Here is a 22,574-nt window from a genome sequence, read left to right on the forward strand (position 1 = left end):
GTGAGTAGTAACTACCCTTTTCATAACATTGTTATCTTTTCATAATTGTTTGTATGCTAATTTGATTCATTCTTAACTGAAATGTTCAGTGCACATCACTCAGCAACCGCCTTCAGAGGTAATATGGCAATAGCATTACATACTTTAAGTAGTTGTTATACATACAAATCTCCTGACTTTACTTCTCAACATTTCTCTCTTGTGAGACTTAATAGAGTTTCATGTTTGTAGTGTTCATGGCCATGAAATGGTTACCCAAATATTTATTTTGTTTCAGCTCTTCATTTCTGTTTTTGATAGTTTAAATAAGGATCACAGAATTCATTATTGGAGAGAACAGAGTGTATTTCATTATCTCTGTAATATTATTTTACCAAAATTGTAGTTAAAATAGTGAAAATTATGGTAGCTTATATATACACATTATGATTGTAGCAATCCATTGATTAAACAATGGAAAATTTGGGATGGAGTACAACAGTGCATGCTATTCATCCCTTTACCTCCCCCTTGTTTCTCATGTACCTTTACTACTCATCCCATCTGAGATTGATGATCGCTTCAGTCAGGCGTTAGCACCTGGAGATGGCAACAGCCGTGTGTGTGTGTGTGTGTGTGTGTGTGTGTGTGTGTGTGTGTGTGTGTGTGTGTGTGTGTGTTTTGCCTGTATGCCACTCAGTGCCTCCTCCATGTGGTGAGTAGCATCACATCATCCATGACTACTGTATTTGTTCTTTCCACATACATTGGCTTTTCATCAGAGTGACTGAAAACATTGCATACAGAAGATGAAGGGAAAAAAAGATTTTCCAAAAATTGTTCCCTGTCTTCAAAATTTCATTAGTGATAACAGTATCACTATATGATCCAAGAGCAATGTTGAAAGCATTGAAACTATATATTTTTAACGTTACTACAACATTTTCCGTACTGAAATGGCTTTTCTGTGGGCTCTGATTCCAAATAGCCATGGCAATAAAATGGATATGTGCTCAATTTGTACATGTCACTGCAGAAGATGTTCAGTCAGTTGACACAGCATTGAGGTCTATAAGTTGATTTTCACTTTTCCCATGGTATTATCATTATTATAAAATTATTATTATTATATGTAGCAACGTCAACCCAATGTCATAAGGAAACCAGAAGACAAACAAACTGAAACCATTAAATAATTGTAATGTTTTAGTTCTAATTGGTAGTTCAAATGATGGCTACAAAAGTGATGGAAAAGGCATCTGTCGAACTGAAATTATGTGCATATATGAACATAATGTTTATCAACATACCACCTAGTTATGACCTGATTAAGGTATCTCGTGTACATCAAGAATAGGAGAGCTCGAATATTTGTTTCTGAAAAATCTGCTACAGGTCAAAAATATTAGTGTTGTAGACAAATAAAAATGTAAGAAGATTCCATACACGCTGTGGACTTCACTTAATGGCCTTGGCAAGAAATATTTGTGTAACATAATTATAGCTCATAGGGAGGAAAGAATAACCAAGTTGAGGTCAAATAAGTTACTGCTAAGTTGGCCATCAGACTGTACAGATGTTTTTTTCTTATAAGCAATGTGGGAAAGTCCAGGAAAATGCAGAATATTAATGATCAAAACTGCTTTGTGACTGTCAAATAAACAATTAAGGTAGCAGTTACCACAAAAATTCAAGTGTCTTCAAAGCAGTGCTGGTTGAAAAACTATTCGTCACACTTAAAAAAGTGACTACAGTGTAACTTTATCGCATTCTGAAGGTCACATCATCACACCACAACACACTACATGATGTTATATGCCACGGTGGAAGAGCTTGTGTCCAAACTGTTATGGTGTGGTAACTGTCTACTACACATATGTGACACCTTCAGTTATGGTAGCAAGTAAATAGTCTTACTATCAAAGTAGCTGGCTACAACATCCCTCTTCTGGGATGGCACATAGGGTTAAAATTGACTCAGCTTGTGCTGACTCCAGTGAGGATGAAGGGGTGTCACCTCCTGGGGCTTTACATCTCAGTGTCCTGTATGGGCAGTTGAGTGAAGCGAGCAGAGTTAGATGGGTCTGTGTGATTGCACTGCGTCTGTCTTCTGGGATGACATAAAAGTTTAAAACTGACTCAGCTTCTGCTGACCCCAGTGAGGATAAAGGGGTGTCAACTCCTGGGGTTTACGTCTCTATGTCCTGTATGGGCAGTTGGGTGAGGAGAGCAGAATGAGATGTGTATGTGTGATTGCACTGCGTCAGTTCACATTTGACACTGGGATCTGTGGGGGTGCAGTTGGGAGATATCAGGACCATCTGAGTTAGAGGAGAAGTGGGAAACCACTTTTTGGCCACTGTAGAGTGATTTTGGTGGGAGCAGTTGCCCCTCCAAAGCAGCAGCAGCTGCTGATGATGATGCTGTAGCTACTGCTGCTGCTATGATGGCAGCAGGGGAGGAAGGATGAGGCAGTGGCTGCCACATACGTAGTCTTGACTATTAGTCATAAGGGATGGTCGGCATGGATAAGAGTTGGCTCCGCAACTGGTTTTGATGGTACCACCAGTGGAGTCTTTCAGCATCTAAGTTGTAATGCCTCTGGACACTTATGGTGGTAGTGGGGAGACATCCTGGATGTCAGCTGTAAACTTGCCTCTAAGGAGCAGTGAAGATATGCTGTATGCCATCTCGAGTGAAAAACTCCACAAAGGGTTTGGAGGTGAGCTTGAGGCTGTTAGCAGTTACCAGAGCCCATGGGAGGCCTTTGATTGTGAACACCTGCATGAGTGCTTTAATCATCACCTATGTCATCGTGGAATACAAGCTGGTGACATGTGGGAACTCCGTGAAAGGGTCCTTGACAGTTAGCCACATTGAGTTGAGAAAAGGGCCTGCAAAGTCTACTTGAAACTGGTCACAAGGAGCAGCAGGCTGGTACCAGGATGCAAAATGCGTTGGAGGTGATGCATGCAGGAGAGTGCTGTCAGGATGTGAGCAGGCAAGTGCCTTGATGTATTTGTCAATAGCTGGCCAGTCAGCACAGTGGCAGGCTAAGGTCTTCATCTTTATGACACTCAAATGATCATGTGAAGCAGCATCCGTATGTGGTTCTGGTGCAATGATTGATGCCATGACTAGAAAGTCATTTAAAGTGAATAGACCCTCTGAATGATATGGAAGCACACAAACTCCTGTTGGTCAAATTCTGCATTGACACCAGCCAGGAGTTGGGAAAAAAGTCTGCATTCACATGCTGGCTGCTTATTTTGTATGTGATGGAATACTAATGTGTAGATAAAAAGAAGGCCCAACACTGTAAGGAATGTACAGTTTCACTGAGCAACAATAAGCAAGAGCCTAATAAAGTGAGCAAAGATTTGTGATTGGTCATTCAATGGAGTTTAACATAATAGAGATATGTGTGAAATTTGTATACTGAGAACATAATTGTGAGAGCCTAATTTTAAATTTTAGCAAATTTTTGTTGGGCCTTATTTATTGTTTTGCAAATGAAAGCTATCAGCTGTTCTGGCCCCTCTGCTTCCTGGTGTTAAAGGATGATACAGGTACCATGCTGGAAAGCATCTGCAGCAAGAATTGAGGGTTTCATGTGTCAACACGGCACCAAACGAGGTGTCCTTTGTGGTGGTCCATTGAAGAGCGAAAAAACATATTGTCACATGTGATTGACGGACAGGCTTGGACCCCCTTGTTTTGGAGGACACTGAAGGGTTGTGCAATCCGTGCTAATTTTCCATATTAGTCCACCTTGCTCATGATAAATTGTAGTTATTGTTATGTTCTGGGATGGGGATGTACCGTTAGTGATTTGTACATGGTGTTTGGTCAGAGTTATCACATTTTTGTTTGTAATGAATCCCAGGTACTTGACCGAATATTGAAAAAAATTACACTTTAGGCCAGCACTTCGTTAGGCAGAAAAAAGTGAGTGCAAGTCTCCAAGATGCTCACAGATCTCAGACCCCATGATGATTATATTGTTGAGGAAGTGGTGACATGACAAAATATCTCAGATCAGTTGTTCCCGAAAAGAAAGGAAGGAAGATTAGGGTTTAATGTCCCATCAACATCTAGGTTATTAGAGATGATCCAAGTATCTTTGCAAAAAGGCAGGTGCACTAGAAAATTCAAAATGTAGGCATTGGTATTAGTAGACACCAAATGGGGTGTTCAGAAATATCATCTGTTTGGGGTATGGATGTAAAGGTAGTTCCAAGTATGCCTCTGACATATTGATTGGGCAGGATGGGATAGCCAATAAAATGATTAAAACATTATATCACATAGTCGCACCTCCATTAACTCAAATAATCAGGTCATCTTTTGAACAGGGATGTGTTCCTGATATGTTGAGGTATGCAGAATTTAGATCTCTATTCACGAAAGGGTTGAGGGAAAATGTCATCCTATTTCTATCCTAACAGTCCTGCCAGAATGGAGAAAGTACCTACAATGCAAATTCAAAATTTTATTGTGAAAAATGATGATATTCTAAGTAATCAATCTGGACTCCAGCAGGGGAAAAACACTCTGGATACTGTGAACAACTTTATTGAAAAGATAAGCAAAGCATTAGATCAGAGGTGTAAAGTTGCAGGTGTCTTCTGTGATCTTCTAAAAGCCTTTGATTCAGTAAACCATGACTCGCTGATCTACAAATTAGATAAATATAGAAGATTAAGGGCAGTGTTCAGCAGTGTTTTACATCATTCCTGCAGAACAAAAAAACCAAGAGCAACTGTCATTCCAAGTGCAGTGAGTTATTATTCTAAATGGAGTTCAGTATCACAAGGAGAGACTCAAGGCTCCATTCTAAGGCCAATGCTTTTCCTATTCAATGTAAATATTTCACCCATAAATATAAATTTCGTATCAGTTCCATTTGCAGATGATCATTCTATTTTAATAGAAGCTGATAGTGCAGAAAAAAATCCTGACTGTGTTGTGAGCACACTCAGTACCCTATAGAACACTAATTCCAGTTAAATGGGTTGAACATGAACATTGCAAAATCCTGTATGGCACACTTCAAAACCAAACATTCAAAATGTGAAGAGCTTAAAGTATAGTATAATAATCAACTTACAGAAGAACTTGATACAGTTAAATTTCTTGTGTTAAAAGTGTAAAAGAACTTAGGATGGAATACACATGTTAACTTCTTATCAAATAAATAAAATAGTTTTGCATCTGCAACGCAAATACTGGCAAATGCTACTGACAAAAATACATAAAAAAATAGTGTATCTTACTTATTTTGAAACTGTCATTAGGTGTGGTACAGGTGTGTAAATAAAGTTTAAAGGCTGCTCTCAAAACACAAAATTCATTGAACACTTTCATATATCAGACTAAAATTCTTCAAAATAGGTGCCTTGAGAAGCCACACACCACTGCCAATGAGATTTCCAGTGCTGGTAAGTTCCCTGGAACTCCCTGGAACAGAATGCTGTTCAAACCCCTTGTCAAAGCCTTTTGGACCACTGTGACACTGACATACCACTTCCCTTTCAGGTCTCTCTTCATCCAGGGGAGCAAAAAGAAGTCACTGGGGTGAGGTCAGGGCTATAGGGAGGCTGCAGCAGCATTGCCATGTTGAACTGGGTTGAAACTTCAGTGATGGTGGGGCAGGTGTGAACAGTCACATTGCCATGGTGGAGAATCCAGTCGTCTTTCTTCTCCGAGCAGACTCGATCCCTCAAACAGCGGACCACTCCAGTATAATACTGACCATTGACAGTGTGCCCAGCAGGCACAAACTCTTTGTGGATCATTCCTTTTATGTCAAAGAAAGCAATGTGCATGCTTTTCACATGTGACTTGCTCATGCAGGCTTTCTTTGGCTTTGATGATGTGGAGGTGTGCCACTCCGAGCTTTGCCTCTTCAGCTCTGGATCATGTTTGAAGACCCAGGTCTCATCACCAGGTTAGGTTTGTAAACATTCAAACATTTCCCGCAAAACAGCCAGGTGCTGCTCCTTCTTTTCATTGGAGAGCACTTTAGGGACAAGTTTCACGCACACTTTTCTCATCATTAGATCTTCCATGAAACACAGTTTGGTGATTCAAACCCACTTCATCTGCAATCATTCTGATGCAGAGACGTTGGTCACTGTTTAAAACTTGACACACTTTGGCCAGATTTTCTTAAGTTCTGCTCGTTGAAGGTCTTCCTCCAAATATTCGCGGCCATCTTTGAACCTCTTGTGCCACATGAAAACCATGGTACATGATATGGCGTATTGTTTATAGGCCTCTTGAATCATTTCGAACATTTCCATACTGGTCTTGTTCAGTTTTACACAATATTTGATCAGATACCACTGCTCCAAGAGGCACTGCATTTTTTATGCTACAGTTTCTCAGTGACAATTTGAAACAGTCACTCCCTCCACCTGCGATGTTTTCACTCCAGCATTTCGCTGGCAAATGCCGATACTTAGCTCACTTAGCCAGCACATCCCCACCCCCACGTGACGCAGGTGGTGAGACCTGTCTGTGCGTGTAGCACTATTCAGGAAAAAATCAGTCTTGAACTTTATTTACACACCCTGTATGGTTTTCTGGGACAGTTCAAGTGAGCTGCAGTAGAAAATTGTTGAATACATGTGTACTGCACAGCAAAAAGAACCTTTCATCCATTATTTCAAAAACTACAAATTCTGTTTCTTCCCTATAAATTTACAAAAATATAGTTTTCTTAGACAGCAGACAAAAATTATTTGAGGAGAATCATTTTAGCCATGCTCCCAATGTGACAAAACCAGAGAATTTTATAATTCCCTTACACCAGCTGAAATTATATGCACTCCATTGTATATTGTGAAGAAAATATATGATAAATTAATTGGCAAAATCATATGTAATATGAAACCAGATCATCTAAAAAATAAAGCTGCAGAAGCTTTTGTGCGAGAAATGTTACTATTTGGTAGAGGAACTCATGAAGGATAAACTGATTATGTGAACTAGATTTCACTTAGTATTAGATTTTTTTCTATGTCAAAACTGTAGGATGAAGTGGTTATTGGCATTGGTTATCTGTTTGTAGTGAAGTTTTACTACAATGTTTGACATGTCTCATGTACTGGATTGATTTTGGTGATGTATGTTACGAGACTAATACATCATAGTTCCATAGAGACTCGCCTTCATTACTGGATTTACGGAACACAATTTGTGAATGAATTTGTGGCCAGTTACTGTACCCCCACTGAGAGAATCTCTGCTCTCATGGACCAACACCTTCAACCTATTACCCGGAACCTACCCTCCTATATAAAAGATACCAACCATTTCCTCCACCGATTCTCCACAGTTCCTGTCCCTTTACCACATGGCACTCTGCTCGTCACTGTTGATGCCGCCTCCCTGTACACTAACATTCCTAATGTCCATGGCCTTACTGTTATTGAACACTACCTTTCCCAGTGCCCTATGGATTCCAAATCAACAACCTCCTTCCTAGTCATCATGACCAATGATATCCTCACCCACTATTACTTTGCCTTTGAAGGTGTTACCTACAAACAAATCCGGGGTACGGCTATAGGCACCCACATGGCACCATCGTATGCCAACCAATTCATGGGCTATCTAGAGGAATCTCTCCTAAAAACCCAGAATCCTAAACCCCTCACCTGGTTGAGACTCATTGATGACATCTTTGCTATCTGGATCGAAGGTGAGGACACCCTATCCACATTCCTCCAGAACCTCAACAACTTCTTCCCCATTTGCTTCACTTGGTCCTACTCAGCCCAGCAAGACACCTTCCTAGATGTTGACCTCCACCTCAAAGATGGCTACATCAGTACCTTCGTCCATATAAAACCTACTAACCACCAGCAGTACTCCACTTTGACAGCTGCCACCCATTCCATACCAAGAAGACCCTTCCATTCAGCCTAGCCACCCATGGTCATCACATCTGCAGTGACGAGCAGTCCATCTCAGAATATACCGAGGGTCTCACTGAAGCCTTCACTGACCGTAATTATCCTCCCAACCTTGTACAAAAACAAATTTCCCATGCCTTATCTTTCCAGTCTCCAACCACCTCCCAAAGTCCCATTGTCTGGCCAGAGGGGAGCGTTCCCCTAATAACTCAGTACCACCCAGGACTGTAGCAACTGAATTACATTCTCCACCAGGGTTTTGATTGCCTCTCGTCGTGCCCTGAAATAAGAAATGTCCAACCCACTATCCTTCCTACCCCTCCTACAGTGGTATCCCGCCGTCCACTGAACCTACACTATATACTCGTCCATCCTCACACAACCTCTGCTCCCAATCCCTTACCTCATGGCTCATACCCCTGTAATAGACCTAGATGTAAGACCTGTCCCATACATCCTGATACCAACACCTACTCCAGTCAGGTCACTAACATCATTTTTCCTATTCTGTTGCATGTTGCTTGTACTGATTATTAATGTCTTACTCATGTGTGTTTTTTTATTCAAGTTTCTCTCCTTTTAATCTTCAAATTGTAAACTTTACTTGATATCAGTTATAATTTTAGATTTTGGTTGCCATCTGAGCATGTCATACTACCTCTCCCTCAGCCCAGAAGTAGGCTTTTTTTTGTGTCTAGCCATTTTAAAGATACATTTCCTTCTACCAATTTTGGCATATTTACCACCTGAAACAAACTCAAGTTCTGAAAAGTAGTTAATTTTATTATCTCTTATTTGTAAGTGCTTGGCAAAACGTGATGACATTATTAAATAGGAAACACTCCCTTAACGTTCTAGAAAATTATATTTATTTGGTCACCAAATAAACTTAATTTTGCAGAACATTTCGGAACTATTTCCTATTTAATATGAATTATAGTTTAATTTATTCTGTACTTGAGATTTATCCATCTAGTTATACCTCACTGTAGGAAAGAATACAAGGATTTCTATTGTCAAAATCTATTTATATTGTGATGTTAGTTTTTACTGATTTATTCTATGTCTACAGTCTTCTAACTGTAGATTATGTGGGTCTAAATGTATTTAAGCACTGTGTTCCGAGAATTTTGCAGCATTCCACTTTGATGTCTAATGAATTAGTTCAACTGCTCCACATGCTTACAAACTCCCTTAAAGAAAAGTTCTTAAAATAGAGGAAAAGGTCCCTCAGCTTTATACGCAGTGTTTTCAACACATACCATCCATGGCGTTCTGTCACTAAAATGAAATAAGGAGTTATGAATGTCCTAATGTGAACTGTTGTTGTTTTCTTCTTCAGTCTTAAGCTTGATTTGATGCAGCTACCCACACTAATTTACCATGCGTAAACCTCTTAATCTCTACATAACTACTGCAACATAGATCCATTTGAACCTGCTTACTGCAGTTAAGCCTTTTGTTTCCCGCAGACAACTCTGTAGTTAGGACAACCACAGCTATGAGTAGTCATCTTGGGTGTTAATAACCACTTCAACTGTATTTAATCCTTTATTATTGGATTGATACTGGTTTTTTGGCACTAAAAAATGAAGATGTGGCTTTTAGTGCCACAAAACTGATCCTGATCGAATAATAAAAGACTGATTACAGCTGAAGTGGTTATTAAGACCCAAGTTGTCTTTTGCCCCCTCCCACCACCTTCACATCCCAACACACATGCTCTTTCCTCCATGACCAAAGCCAATAATAGCTAAATATATTTAAACATGAAAATACTGAAAGTTTCTCCCTAAGAATTAGGCAGAAAGCTATCTTGTAGCAGCAACAAAGGATAAGATTTTGCTAAGAAACCTGCATGTCTAAGGATCTAAAGTAGCTGGTTTATCCTAAATACTCCAGCACTTTCTATTTCCATGCAGAGCAATGAGTAGCGGCAAAAAAAAAAAAAAATTCCAGTATTGTGAGATGATGATGTAATATTCTAATAGCAATATAGAGAAAACTTATATGTTGTACTTGATAAAGGAATACTTGAAGAGGTCCACACTTGTTATTAGGAAAGTTGTCCAAGAAGTTCTGCTTATTATTAAACAAAGAAATAAAAAAGCTAACAGAGTCTATGAGACATACCGTATAAGAACTTCTTGGGTTAGCAATTTAAATGATCTTGCATAGTACTTACATGCATGTCTGAGTGAACAGATGCTGTTGACATTCCACAGCTGTACAGAATACTTTGAAATTAATTTGTTTACTGCAGATTCCTTGACATCACCACAGTACTAGAGGATAAAATCTTATTAGAGCAAGAAATGAAAAGCCTGAGGCAACATTTTTTCCAGAGTTGTATATACACACAATCAATGTTGTAGTCACAACTGTGAAGTTCCCTTTTCCTTGTATAACCTATAGATCACTACTTACTCAGGGTGAGATCTGAAATTGTGAACATCTTTGTGCCAAGATGTTTGCATTGAATTCCTGGGTGCTGAAAAGTATTCTTGCATGGTAACCGTGCATATTGATGTTTTCATCTGTCTTCTCTCTTCCCAGATGCATGCACATGGTGTAGCAATTCAGATCATCATATGTGTCTGAATCTTGTACACTTGCTTATGTCTTCGTGTACATTTAAAATTCACTCTATGTTTAATCCAGCCACAAGTAACCTTCACCAGCTATAAGATGAACATCTTGTCCTCAAATTGTTCACAGTATTAAATAACTATAGTCACAATGTATGTATACAGGGTGTTACAAAAAGGTACGGCCAAACTTTCAGGAAACATTCCTCACACACAAATAAAGAAAAGATGTTATGTGGACATGTGTCCGGAAACGCTTAATTTCCATGTTAGAGCTCATTTTAGTTTAATCAGTATGTACTGTACTTCCTTGATTCACCGCCAGTTGGCCCAATTGAGGAAGGTAATGTTGACTTCGGTGCTTGTGTTGACATGCGACTCATTTCTCTACAGTACTAGCATCAAGCACATCAGTACGTAGCATCAACAGGTTAGTGTTCATCACGAATGTGGTTTTGCAGTCAGTGCAATGTTTACAAATGCGGAGCTGGCAGATGCCCATTTGATGTATGGATTAGCAAGGGGCAATAGCCGTGGCGTAGTACGTTTGTATCGATACAGATTTCCAGAACGAAGGTGTCCCGACAGGAAGACGTTCGAAGCAATTGATCGGCGTCTTAGGGAGCATGGAACATTCCAGCCTATGACTCGCAACTGGGGAAGACCTAGAACGACGAGGGCACCTGCAATGGACGAAGCAATTCTTCATGCAGTTGACGATAACCCTAATGTCAGCGTCAGAGAAATTGCTGCTGTACAAGGTAACATTGACCACGTCACTGTATGGAGAGTGCTACGGGAGAACCAGTTGTTTCCGTACCATATACAGTGTGTGCAGGCACTATCAGCAGCTGATTGGCCTCCACGGGTACACTTCTGCGAATGGTTCATCCAACAATGTGTCAATCCTCATTTCAGTGCAAATGTTCTCTTTACGGATGAGGCTTCATTCCAATGTGATCAAATTGTAAATTTTCACAATCAACATATGTGAGCTGATGAAGTGTTTGAAGTCACACTGGTACGTTCTGTTGCTGTGTGTTTCCATTCCATGATTAATGTGATTTGAAGAGAAGTAATAAAATGAGCTCTAACATGGAAAGTAAGCGTTTCCGGACACATGTCCACATTACATATTTTCTTTCTTTGTGTGTGAGGAATGTTTCCTGAAAGTTTGGCCGTACCTTTTTGTAACACCCTGTATATGTGTGTATGTAAGTATGCGTCTCACATAATGGGCACCTCTTACTGCTCCATGCTACTGCTTCATGCAATCACAAAATTGAATTACATGCACTAGTTAAAACAGTTAAATAACTATAGTTTGAGAGATGTAAATGATGGATCAAATGTAAATGTCTGTAGAGAAGCTAGCATTAGGCACAAACAGCACAACATTAATCAGGACCTCATAAAGCAACATATGAGGGATGTGTTGGGTTTGTGATAGAAGAAGAGAATTTATGTACAAGATGTCAAAAACTGGTGCAGAAGAGACATAGAAAGAAATTAAAAATACAATTGAATCTGTAACTTTTGGATTTTCTAAAATACTTCCATCAGGAGAAAACAAAATTTGAAGAACGAGGACAGGAAATAACTCACACACAGATGAAATGTCTACAAGCACATATAAAAATATGATGGTCACTATCTTTCAAAACTAATTACATCTTTGTGCACTAAAGTAAAGGAAAGAATGAAACTTCAAAAGAAGCCATTCATTATATTTACACTTTTTAAGTAAAACATAGTTACAAGTATTTTTGTTTCATTATCACAATAACAGAAATTTCATAAAGAAGACAATAAAGAAAATAAAAATGATAATTGCTTACATGCTTGCTTGATGTTTGGCACACACAGAAACATGTAACAGAACAGATATGTTACCAGCCTCCAAGCCACCATTTTTTTTATTTTTTATTTTTTTTTCTTGTTTACATACGTAATACAACACAAGCAGATATCCATACTTTGTGTGACTGTGTATTTGATAGTGTATACTTAAACCAGAAAGAGAGCGGTAGGTTGAAAGCCGGTGATCTCTCTGTGCTGTTGCATGTTTCTATGCATAATATTAATCAGCTATGGGTAAGGGCTGCCTTTCCTCACTTTTGGTTGTTTTGTTAGCTTTACACTATGTTTAACTGACAGAAGTACAACAGTTATAATATTATAGATCATTTTTGTCCCTGTTTAGGTTTCTTAGGAGTATACCTAGCTGGGTATGTGCTGGAGACAACAAAGAGTTGGGAAGCGGTGTTCCAGACAACTGCTGCAATAAATTTAATTGGTTGTGTTATGTACGTAATATTTGGAAGTGGAGATTCCATTGTGTGATGTTGCCAGAAGCTTTTAATGAACAAAGTATTCAATATTGTAACACTAATACAAACCAGAAGAAATAGAATTCATGGTCCAGTCTCAGTGCCATTCATTCAAATTTTATGTCAGTTGAATGGGTTTCACAGACTTCTCCACTTCAGGAAGTGTATGACTGGCATGCAGATTATAAATGGAAAGTTAATTGGACAAGCAAATCAGACTACCAGTATTCACTAAGACTTAAATGGTACTATAATTGTTAGGTAGGCTCAGAGACTGAACTCTTAAAGTTTGGGTGTCAACAGATGAGAGAAGGACCTAAGGAAGTCAATGCCTACTTGTCTACATTTTCTGGTGCTCCCAAGTACTGTATGTAGATTTATGATTGTGTGCTTGGCTTCAGACTGCCAGAAAGTAATCATGGTACTCAATCTCTCAAACTTCAGTTGCTGACAGACAAAAATTTCAAATGGGCCTACTGTCTACACCAGAGCTGAGGACGTGAGCTGCCTGCGGGCTTTTGTATCACCTTTTGTCTTGTGGGCATGATGCATGTGCAGCGATCTCTTACTCGTGAACAGGACTGCCAATAATACACAATTGACAGCTCGAGTTTGTATTGACATTAGTATCCTTTGCATTGTCATAATTATCACAGTATGACAATGTAATGGATACTTACAAGCCAATATAACATGTACATAGTACTTTCAGAAGTGTTGCCTTAAAAACCAATCTTCTCTTATAGAAAAGTGCCATGGAATGAAAAAGTAATAATAGTTACTTTGTAACAATTCTGTCACAGAGAAAAGCAAATGAATTTATGCAAGTGTGCAGGCATTTTTGTCTCTTAAGACTTTGGATGTTTTCATGCTAGTTGGGAGGGGAAAAAAGAAAGAAAAGTTCAAAAACAACATCGACACAACTAGCCTACTTTACAAAAATTGGCACATCGCCATAATCAGACCCCAGCTCTGCCAGGAAGGATTTAAAACTGCTGATGCCCTAAACCATGCTATTTCAATTTATTAACTGTTTGTACAACAATGTCCATGACATGACTTATTTCGGCACATTTTGCCAGCAAATCAGCGTGAGTTGGGATGCTTTGTATTGCTGGTATTTTCTGCTGGATACCAACTTCTTTCACCAGTTTGTTATTAAAGCAACTACACCAGACTTTTGACCACTCGTTGCAGGAGCTCCACCTGTTGCAATCAACAAAGATTTCCTCTACAGGAGTCATATTTGTCATCAAGGTTTCCTAAGTAAAAAAGTATGTCATCACCCATGGTTGTATCATGCATTGGCACTAAATCAAGGAGTTCCCTCATCAAGTTGAACTCAGTGTCAACACCTCGTACAAGTACTGCAAGCTGAGTGTCATGTGTTACATCTGTGATTTCATACAAAACCAGAGAGAGAGGGAGGGGGGGATCTGTAGTCTTATCTTTGTCACATTTCCACTTAATTTGGTATTTCTTTTATGCATCTGCACACTGTTCTCCATGAAAGGGGAACTCTTCCGAAAACTGGAAGAGACTCTGGACACAAGATTGTTGTGGCAGTAACAAAACACTGTTCAACAAGTTCTCCATTGCTGAAGCGACATGCTGTTTTGGTTATTTTAAGAGATATGTGATAGCTCACTCTCAATACACCATCATGTTGGGTGATACGGTTCTCTTCATGTAAACACGTTAAAAGGGAGAAGTAAAATCGAGGGTAAAATTATGTAATGCTTTATAAATAATGGTAACATTTTCAAGAAATGACATATATCCATATGAACTTTCTCTCTTTCCTGTTTTGGGTCAAGAAGGTTGGCCTTCCTTTCCACAATACCCAAAGTGATTACAAATTTATCATGTGGGTTGAAGTATAAGGATTCAATTGATTTTCATTTTGAGGGTCTTAATCTCTCATCAGTCATTTTATTCTCATTAATTTTGTCCTACCACGAACACCAAAGAAACTTCGATACTGATAACACTAATAACACCAAATTAACAGGCTCACCTTGCAACGTGAGCACCAATAACAAACGAGGGATGTTAGCAGAGAGGTGGAGGAGGAACTGCTGGCTGACAGCACTCATGGGCAAACAGTTTGGGCCCTCATGGACACCCATGCTCATCATAGCACTTTGGCTGCCCTTGGTCAAGACTGTTGTCATTTCTTTGACAATTCAGTATTAAATTCAAAACAATGTGGTCATCATTATATGTATGTATTTGTGTTATATCTACTGTGAGCATTGCATCAATTACCTCTCTAACGGTAGAGTCATTTTTTCCCCTTCAGTTATAGTACCCTTATTTAAATGTATTAGCTGTCAATTTCTGTTTCTCAAATATATTTAAAAAATCACTTTCCATTTACGCATGTTTCTCTCAGCAACTTCCATTCACAAAAAATTATAATCTAATCTGTAGTTTTGTTCTCTACACGCTATGATTTTTATTGTTAGAGATATGGTGGTGGGTTTTTTTTTTTTTTTTTTTTTTGGGGGGGGGGGGGGGGGGGGGGAGCACTCCATGATTGAATTCAACTTATACGGTTAAAGGAGTAACTTTTATAGCACCTTTTTGTTGTATTCAAATTATTATTTGTTCCTACATGAGAGTATTTTACATTTTTTAATATTCTTACCAATATGGAACATCAGAAGATATACTCTTCAATAACCGCATGATATGCAGAAGGAAAGCATGAATGCTGTGATATTTCCACAACAGAGCTTACGTGTCTGTGATAAAATGTAACATTCCAAATGAATTACATATAACAAAAATAATACCTGTTAAAACGTGATTTTATTTTATTTTATGTAAGTATTATTGTTCATCTTGAGGATGAACTGAAATTGTCTATAATAGTTATAATGTGAACAAAAAAACTTTATCTGATTCATTTTCATAATGATTGTTGTTGGTCAGTTTGTTTACCATGTGAAGAATGTGGGTCATGCTTATTGTTCACTTATAAAATGTTATTAGTTAGTAATTATTATGTTAAAAATATAAAATATTTAAGGCTTTGTCAGAAAATAAAAGTCTCTTTTAATCTAACTCTTGAAATGTTATGTGGTAAACAGATTCCACTGAAACGCCTTATTAACGCTCTATAACAAATGACGTGTGCTGCTTCAGCTAAAGATGTCCATCATTGAGGGCCCTATTAACCAAAGCAATTGGGAGAAGAATGTTTAGTGCCATTAATGTAGATTGCGTAGAAAATACAGTTGTCTGCTTCTCTGTCTCATAATCAGTTTCATGAGTTCTGTTGTTTTGAAAGACTTATGCCAGGCCATTGAAACACATTTAATAATAAGAATAAGAATGATTTATTGATATCTTTGGGTTCTGTTTTCTCTTTATTTCACCTGACGCATATAATAATGACCACTTGAAGACTGTTCTCTGCCATATTCTACATCTCTCTTAATCTGTCTCCCCCATCACCACCACTCTTGCTCTCCTTCATAGCTCACTGTCATTGCTTTGCTATTTCTGCCTTGCACTGTTCTATTTTTCCCTCCACGATTTTATACCTACCAAAAATGAATTCTGTAGTTTGCCAATGGCTTGCTGGCTGTAGCGAACATAGTTTTATTTGTTTATTATTTAATTCACTATGATAAAGATTACCAGAGTAATTGAGTTGAAATATATGTTCTACTCAGTGTAATCTGTTAACCAGTCACTTGATCGACATCTAGATTGATTTTTTTCCCAAAGTGTATTTGAGATTCAATTTTTGTTTCCAGCTTGTCTTTTAAAAGATGTGTTTGTTGACATGAAATATACTCTTGGTTAAAAATTTTGTACTGTGTTGCACACATTTTGTTATGTTTCTTTGTAAAGCAGTTTAATGATAAATATTATTCATCATTCTGCAAGAAAAGTTGATTGATTCAGTGATATGATACTAGACTGGCACATTTTTTTGACAAAATGAATGCTTTTAAGAAGACAAGGTAAACCTATCGCATGACAATTTCTTCTCTGTTTCAATGTCATCCACATTTGCTTTTATTCTGTTGCATCTTGGACACATTCTAACTTTTCTGTATGTTATTAAGGTAAATTAGAAATATGCTGTTTGTTCTTTTAGCAGTATTTGCCATCCTGTCATGCCTTTTTTATTGTCATTGTCTGAATGTACATGAAAAGTATTATTATTAAACAGTTTATTACAATATAAAATCAAGGGAGCTTCCTTACTTATGATGTTAATATTGCCCACTTTCAGCTTAAATAGAAATGTGTTAATGTACTTTCCCTAGGTGGAAAGTTACACCTTCAATATTTTTATTTGTAACTAATTATCAGTAAAATGGAATTCACAGTAGCCAGTTTAATGAAGTTGACTACTAAGAATAATTTGCTTACCAGAGCAAACAGAATTTCTTGGCCTTGAAGCAAAAAACTGTTTTTTTTCCCAAAGGAAAAGTTCATTTATCTTTTTAGGTCAATACAATTTGTCCAAATTTTTCCATCCACATTTTAATTCAGTCTCAATTTAGTAAATAATCAGTGTTAGATCAGGGAAGTGATGCTGTCAGTATATTCTCAATTTAACTTAACATACTAAGGATGGCTTCAAAAATAAATCCAACAGGAAGGGTCATACACCAGCTTATAACACTGTAAATCACAAAGTTGTTAAGGAATGTATACGTGACTGTAAGGGTTGATAAGGTAATGCAGTTCATCAGATGTCATTAAAAGGACAGAATGATTTTTCTTTACTTTATAAGACAAAATGATAGATGGAGAGCACGAAAAGGTAGACTAACAAAAGGAAGCATTCCAACTCCTCTGTCATAAAACATTGATACTAATTTGACAATTACCTATGAAACCAGAGCATTGATTTATGTGGATGCTACTGCAATTTCCACTAAAGAGGAAACTTCCTACGAGATAGAAAATAAGCCTTGCCTGTATCCTGGATGAGCTATCCATTTGCAGGACCAATTGCAGACTTCTGGTACAGAGCTGAGTGGGAGGTCTGAATCATAGGGCTGTACTAAAAGCAGGGAGGCAGCTACATGGGTAGTCAGGGTTTTGTGGCATGGACTGTGTTGTGGGTTGGCAGGAGAGCCAACACAATGTTATTAGAGGAAGCCGAAAGGCACGCATTTTAGCTCACACAGGCTAGCGTGAGGTCTGGAACAGGACAAGGAAATTAGAATTTAGAAAAATGGACGTAGCTGGTGGAATACTTAACTTAAATCCATTAATGATGAGCGTCGCTCTTGACTGTACATTATTCACAATATCAATAGTAACTGAACATGGCGCCTTGCTAGGTCGTAGCAAATGACGTAGCTGAAGGCTATGCTAACTATCGTCTCGGCAAATGAGAGTGTATTTTGTCAGTGAACCATCGCTAGCACGCTAGCAAAGTCGGTTGTACAACTGGGGCGAGTGCTAGGAAGTTTCTCTAGACCTGCCGTGTGGCGGCGCTCGGTCTGCAATCACCGATAGTGGCGACACGCGGGTCCGACATATACTAAAGGACCGCGGCCGATTTAAAGGCTACCACCTAGCAAGTGTGGTGTCTGGCGGTGACACCACAGACTGGACAGTTTTTTAGGTTAGAGGGTCTCTGGGAAACGCAAAAAGAGCTTCAGGCCCAAAGGGTGCAGGTCGAACACAGGAAGGATATAGATCCAGGAACCATTGGTGTAACAGTTGTAAATTGCCATAGCTTTGTTGGTAAAGTACCAGAGCTCCAAGTGCTAATAGAAAGCACTGATGGTGAAATCATTACAGGTACTGACAGCTGGCTAAAACCAGGAATTAGTTCAGTCGAAATTTTTGTGAAGAACTTCACTGGTTCAAATGGGACCACACAAATTGCGACTTGATGCTACTGTGATGCGACATGCGCCTGCACCAGGTCATGCGGCGTTGTGGTTGTGGCACAGTTTCTCGCACCACGTGCCATGCGAGCACTGTGGGAGGGGTGAGGCGGGAAGGCAGTCCCAACCAAATGATACAACTGCTGAAAGGTCCTGCCGTATGTTCACTTCAGCATGGCACATATGGGCAGTAGAGGTATTGCCTATCCAAAAAATACGGCCTTATTCTCTACTGAATTTTATTATTACTGAGTAGTGTTTTGCTTTTCGCTTTTTAAGCACTCAATCTCTTTTCGTTAGTACATAATAGTTTTCAGTTACATATATCTGTACAGTTGTTTTGTTTACTCTTTTGTTAATAACAATGCACAGTTCAATAATTGGTGAGCCATTAGCCACTGGGCTTATATCTTCTGCCTCCACAATGTTTTCAGATCGTAAGAAGGGACAGACCATTCATTGTGAAGGTAGTGATTAAGTAAGTAAGTAAGTAAGTAAGGAATATTATAAAATCGGCACAAAGCACATAGTTGACATAAAAAACATGAACTAGTTTACAAAACAAGATTTAAACATTCAACTATTTTAAACTCTTTTATTTTAAATACTTTACATTAATAAAGATCATTGTAATCTGATCACAGTATTCACTCTTGTCTGACATTTAATTCACAGTAATAACTTTGACATGTATGGCCCATCAAGTTCATATCCAATTTTCCTGTAGTAATTCCTGGTGCCAACACCTGAAAAAGGAGGAAAGATATTTCATGAATACTCTGCCACACACAATTACCACTGAAAATGAAAACGAAGAAAAGAAAAAGAAGGAAAATAAAATCAGCTCCATTAGTCCCAACATTTTCTTTTAAGAGACATGTCCACCACTTTTATTAACTACAGAACAGATAATCCTCCTGGAAGGCATGAATGTTGTAACTATCGACTATAGAAGAGATGGAGGGGGAGGGGGGGGGGGCTTACACAGCTACGACAATTCTAGAAGGCAGAATGCACCAAACCATAAATACACTAAGAGATCAAAAGTATCCGGACACCCCCAAAAACATACGTTTTTCATATCAGATATCAGCTACAGTGCGCTGCGACCTGCTGCCAGGTACTCCATATCAGCAACCTCAGTATCCATTAGACATCACGAGAGAGCAGAATGAGGCGCTCTGCACAACTCATGGACTTCGAACGTGGTCAAGTGATTGGGTGTCACTTGTGTCATATGCCTGGACGTGATATTTCCACACTCCTAAACATCCCTAGGTCCACCGTTTCTGATGTGATAGTGAAGTGGAAACTTGAAGGGACACGTACAGCACAAAAGCGTACAGGTCGACCTCGTCTGTTGACTGACAGAAACCGCTGAGAGTTAAAGAGGGTTGTAATGTGTAATAGGCAGACATCTATCCAGACCATCACACAGAAATTCCAAACTGCATCAGGATCCACTGCAAGTACTATGTATGACAGGCGGGTGGTGAGAAAACTTAGATTCCATAGTCGAGTCGCTGCTCATCAGCCACACATCACGCTGGCAAACGCCAGACGACACCTCGCTTGGTGTAAGGTGCTAAACATTGGATGACTGAACAGTGGAAAAATGTTGTGTGGAGTGGTGAATCACGTACGCAATGTAATCTGATGGCAGGGTGTGGCCGTGGTGAATGCCCAGTGAACATCATCTGCCAGCGTGTGTAGTGCCAACAGTAAAATTCGGCAGCAGTGGCGTTATGGTGTTGTGTTTTTCATGGAGGGGGCTTGCACACCTTGTTGTTTTGTGTGGCACTATCACAGCACAGGCCTACATTGATGTTTTAAACACCTTCTTGCTTTCCACTGTTGAAGAGCAATTCGGGGATGGCGACTGCATCTTTCAACACGATCAAGCACCTGTTATAAGCACGGCCAATGGCGGAGTGCTTACACAACAATAACATCCCTGTAATGGACTGGCCTGCACAGAGTCCTGACCTGAATCTATAGAACATCTCTGGGATGTTTTGGAACGCCAACTTCGTGTCAGGCCTCACCAACCGACATGGATACCTCTCTCCTCAGTGCAGCACTTTGTGAAGAATGGGCTGCCATTCCCCAAGAAACCTTCCAGCACCTGACTGAACGTATGCCTGTGAGCGTGGATGCGTCATCAAGGCTAAGGGTGGGCCAACATCATACTGAATTCCAGCATTATTGATGGAGGGCGCAAACTTGTAAGTCATTTTCAGCCAGGTGTCCGGATACTTTTGATCAGATAGTGTATTTACATTTACAAACTCTTTACAAGTCTGCAAAAGATGACTTTACTAAGATCTACGAGACAAGCCATTAGTTACATCAGTGTGAAAATTAAGAAAACCAAACAGGTTGGATCCAAATGTCTACACCATAGAGCTATCAATAATAATAAGTTTAATATATTGATGGGCCACCTCTGGGGAACAAATATGAATAGACATGGCATCAGATCACCCTACTGACAGTGTGATGCGTCAAAGTCTGCTACCTGCTGGACATCACATACAGAAGGACAATGTTAATATGATATCACTGCCGGCATGTGATTAGACCCTGGTTATGTTAATCCCAGGCTCTGAAACTCAGAAGCTCTAGTCCTCGGCTGAGACTGCTATCAGTGAAGTTTTGCCTATGTTTTGCATTGTTCGCTTGTCTTGCCAAATTCTTCAGACCCTGGATGGCTGGTGTATTATGGGTAAGAATATCAGTAGAGCTACGGCATCATTACAAACACACTGAACGAATATTGGGAGTTGTGAACTGAAGGAACTCAGGTAATGGCTGCAAGCGATGGGCATGCACAACTATTAGTGCATGCACACCTAGCTCACCAAGTTTACCTATATAGACTCCAGTAAGGGCTCTATAAAGCCAGCTGCTTCTATAATTTTGTATTTATGGGCAATAACTTGCAGTTATCTAGGAAATAAATATAAGCTAGTGGAAATGTTTAACTTCTCTTCCAAGATGAAATGAGATATAACTCAATTATCAAATGCATGTGGGAAAGAGGTTCTATTGTAACCCAGAAAAATCAAAACAGTAGTACATATACTGAAAGACTCTCAGGGAGAATAGCAACATTTCTTGTAAAAGTTAACAAAAGATTCCACAGAAAACATTCAAGTTTATGGAGCACCAACATGCTCCAATTCTGATGAAGTTCTTGAAGGCCTCTTTGAAATGATAAAAAAACTGATGAATGGCAGCAGCAACTCCTCCTGGGTCATTCCAAGGCAGTACAGATTTGGGTGAAACAGCGTATTGTTCTCCCTTGTGAGATAAGTAACCATACCAAATTTTGATATTTTACTCTCTCTGTTTCCATTTTATGGCACTTAAAAGTTTGGAAGTTTTGCCCTTTTTAACACTGTGGTGGAATAAAAGATGCTTGGTAGCACTTTGAAAATCAGTTGCCATTTTTCATCTTTCATCATTAAAACTACATGAAATTATATGATAATATACTCTATAGTATAAGGATTTTAGCAAATGGCCTTGCCACAGTGGTAGCAACAGTTCCTGTCATATAACCGAAGTTAAGTGCTGTCGGGCTGGGTTAGCACTTGGATGGGTGACCATCTGGTCTGCTGAGCACTGTTGGCATGGCGGCTGGTCTATATCATTGGGCCTTCCAAGGCCTGTTTGGGTGGAGTTTGTGAGGATTGCAAGAATAGCAACATGTTGAGTCACTGATAGGCAGTAAGACAAGGAATACTACAATATTTAAGCTTTTTGACAAAGTTCTTCCTCAGAAGCAGAACTCACACATTCACACAACAACTCACATGCACATGGCTATTGTCTCTGGCCACTAAGGCCCAACTGTGGCTGCATCTGACGTGAGCAGCATTT

The 22,574-nt window shown here is 39.1% G+C and overlaps 2 protein-coding genes across 3 annotated transcripts in view; one reads left to right on the plus strand and one right to left on the minus strand.

The window, feature by feature from the left end:
• LOC124775055 (solute carrier family 17 member 9) overlaps window positions 1-15,294 on the plus strand; it is a 104,867-nt gene extending 89,573 nt beyond the window's left edge. Inside the window, exon 8 of the mRNA XM_047249845.1 lies at window positions 12,693-15,294. Within this exon, the coding sequence (XP_047105801.1) occupies window positions 12,693-12,832 (140 nt within the window). The 3' untranslated portion in view covers window positions 12,833-15,294. The remainder of the gene's footprint in view (window positions 1-12,692) is intronic.
• A 3,976-nt stretch (window positions 15,295-19,270) lies between these two features.
• LOC124777557 (elongator complex protein 3) overlaps window positions 19,271-22,574 on the minus strand; it is a 76,549-nt gene continuing 73,245 nt past the window's right edge. For both annotated transcript variants that reach the window (XM_047253012.1, XM_047253013.1), the window contains exon 10: window positions 19,271-19,435. In XM_047253012.1, the coding sequence (XP_047108968.1) occupies window positions 19,359-19,435 (77 nt within the window). In that variant the 3' untranslated portion in view covers window positions 19,271-19,358. The remainder of the gene's footprint in view (window positions 19,436-22,574) is intronic.

This window comes from Schistocerca piceifrons, chromosome 2 (genome assembly GCF_021461385.2).
Source record: "Schistocerca piceifrons isolate TAMUIC-IGC-003096 chromosome 2, iqSchPice1.1, whole genome shotgun sequence".
Taxonomy (NCBI): domain Eukaryota; kingdom Metazoa; phylum Arthropoda; class Insecta; order Orthoptera; family Acrididae; genus Schistocerca; species Schistocerca piceifrons.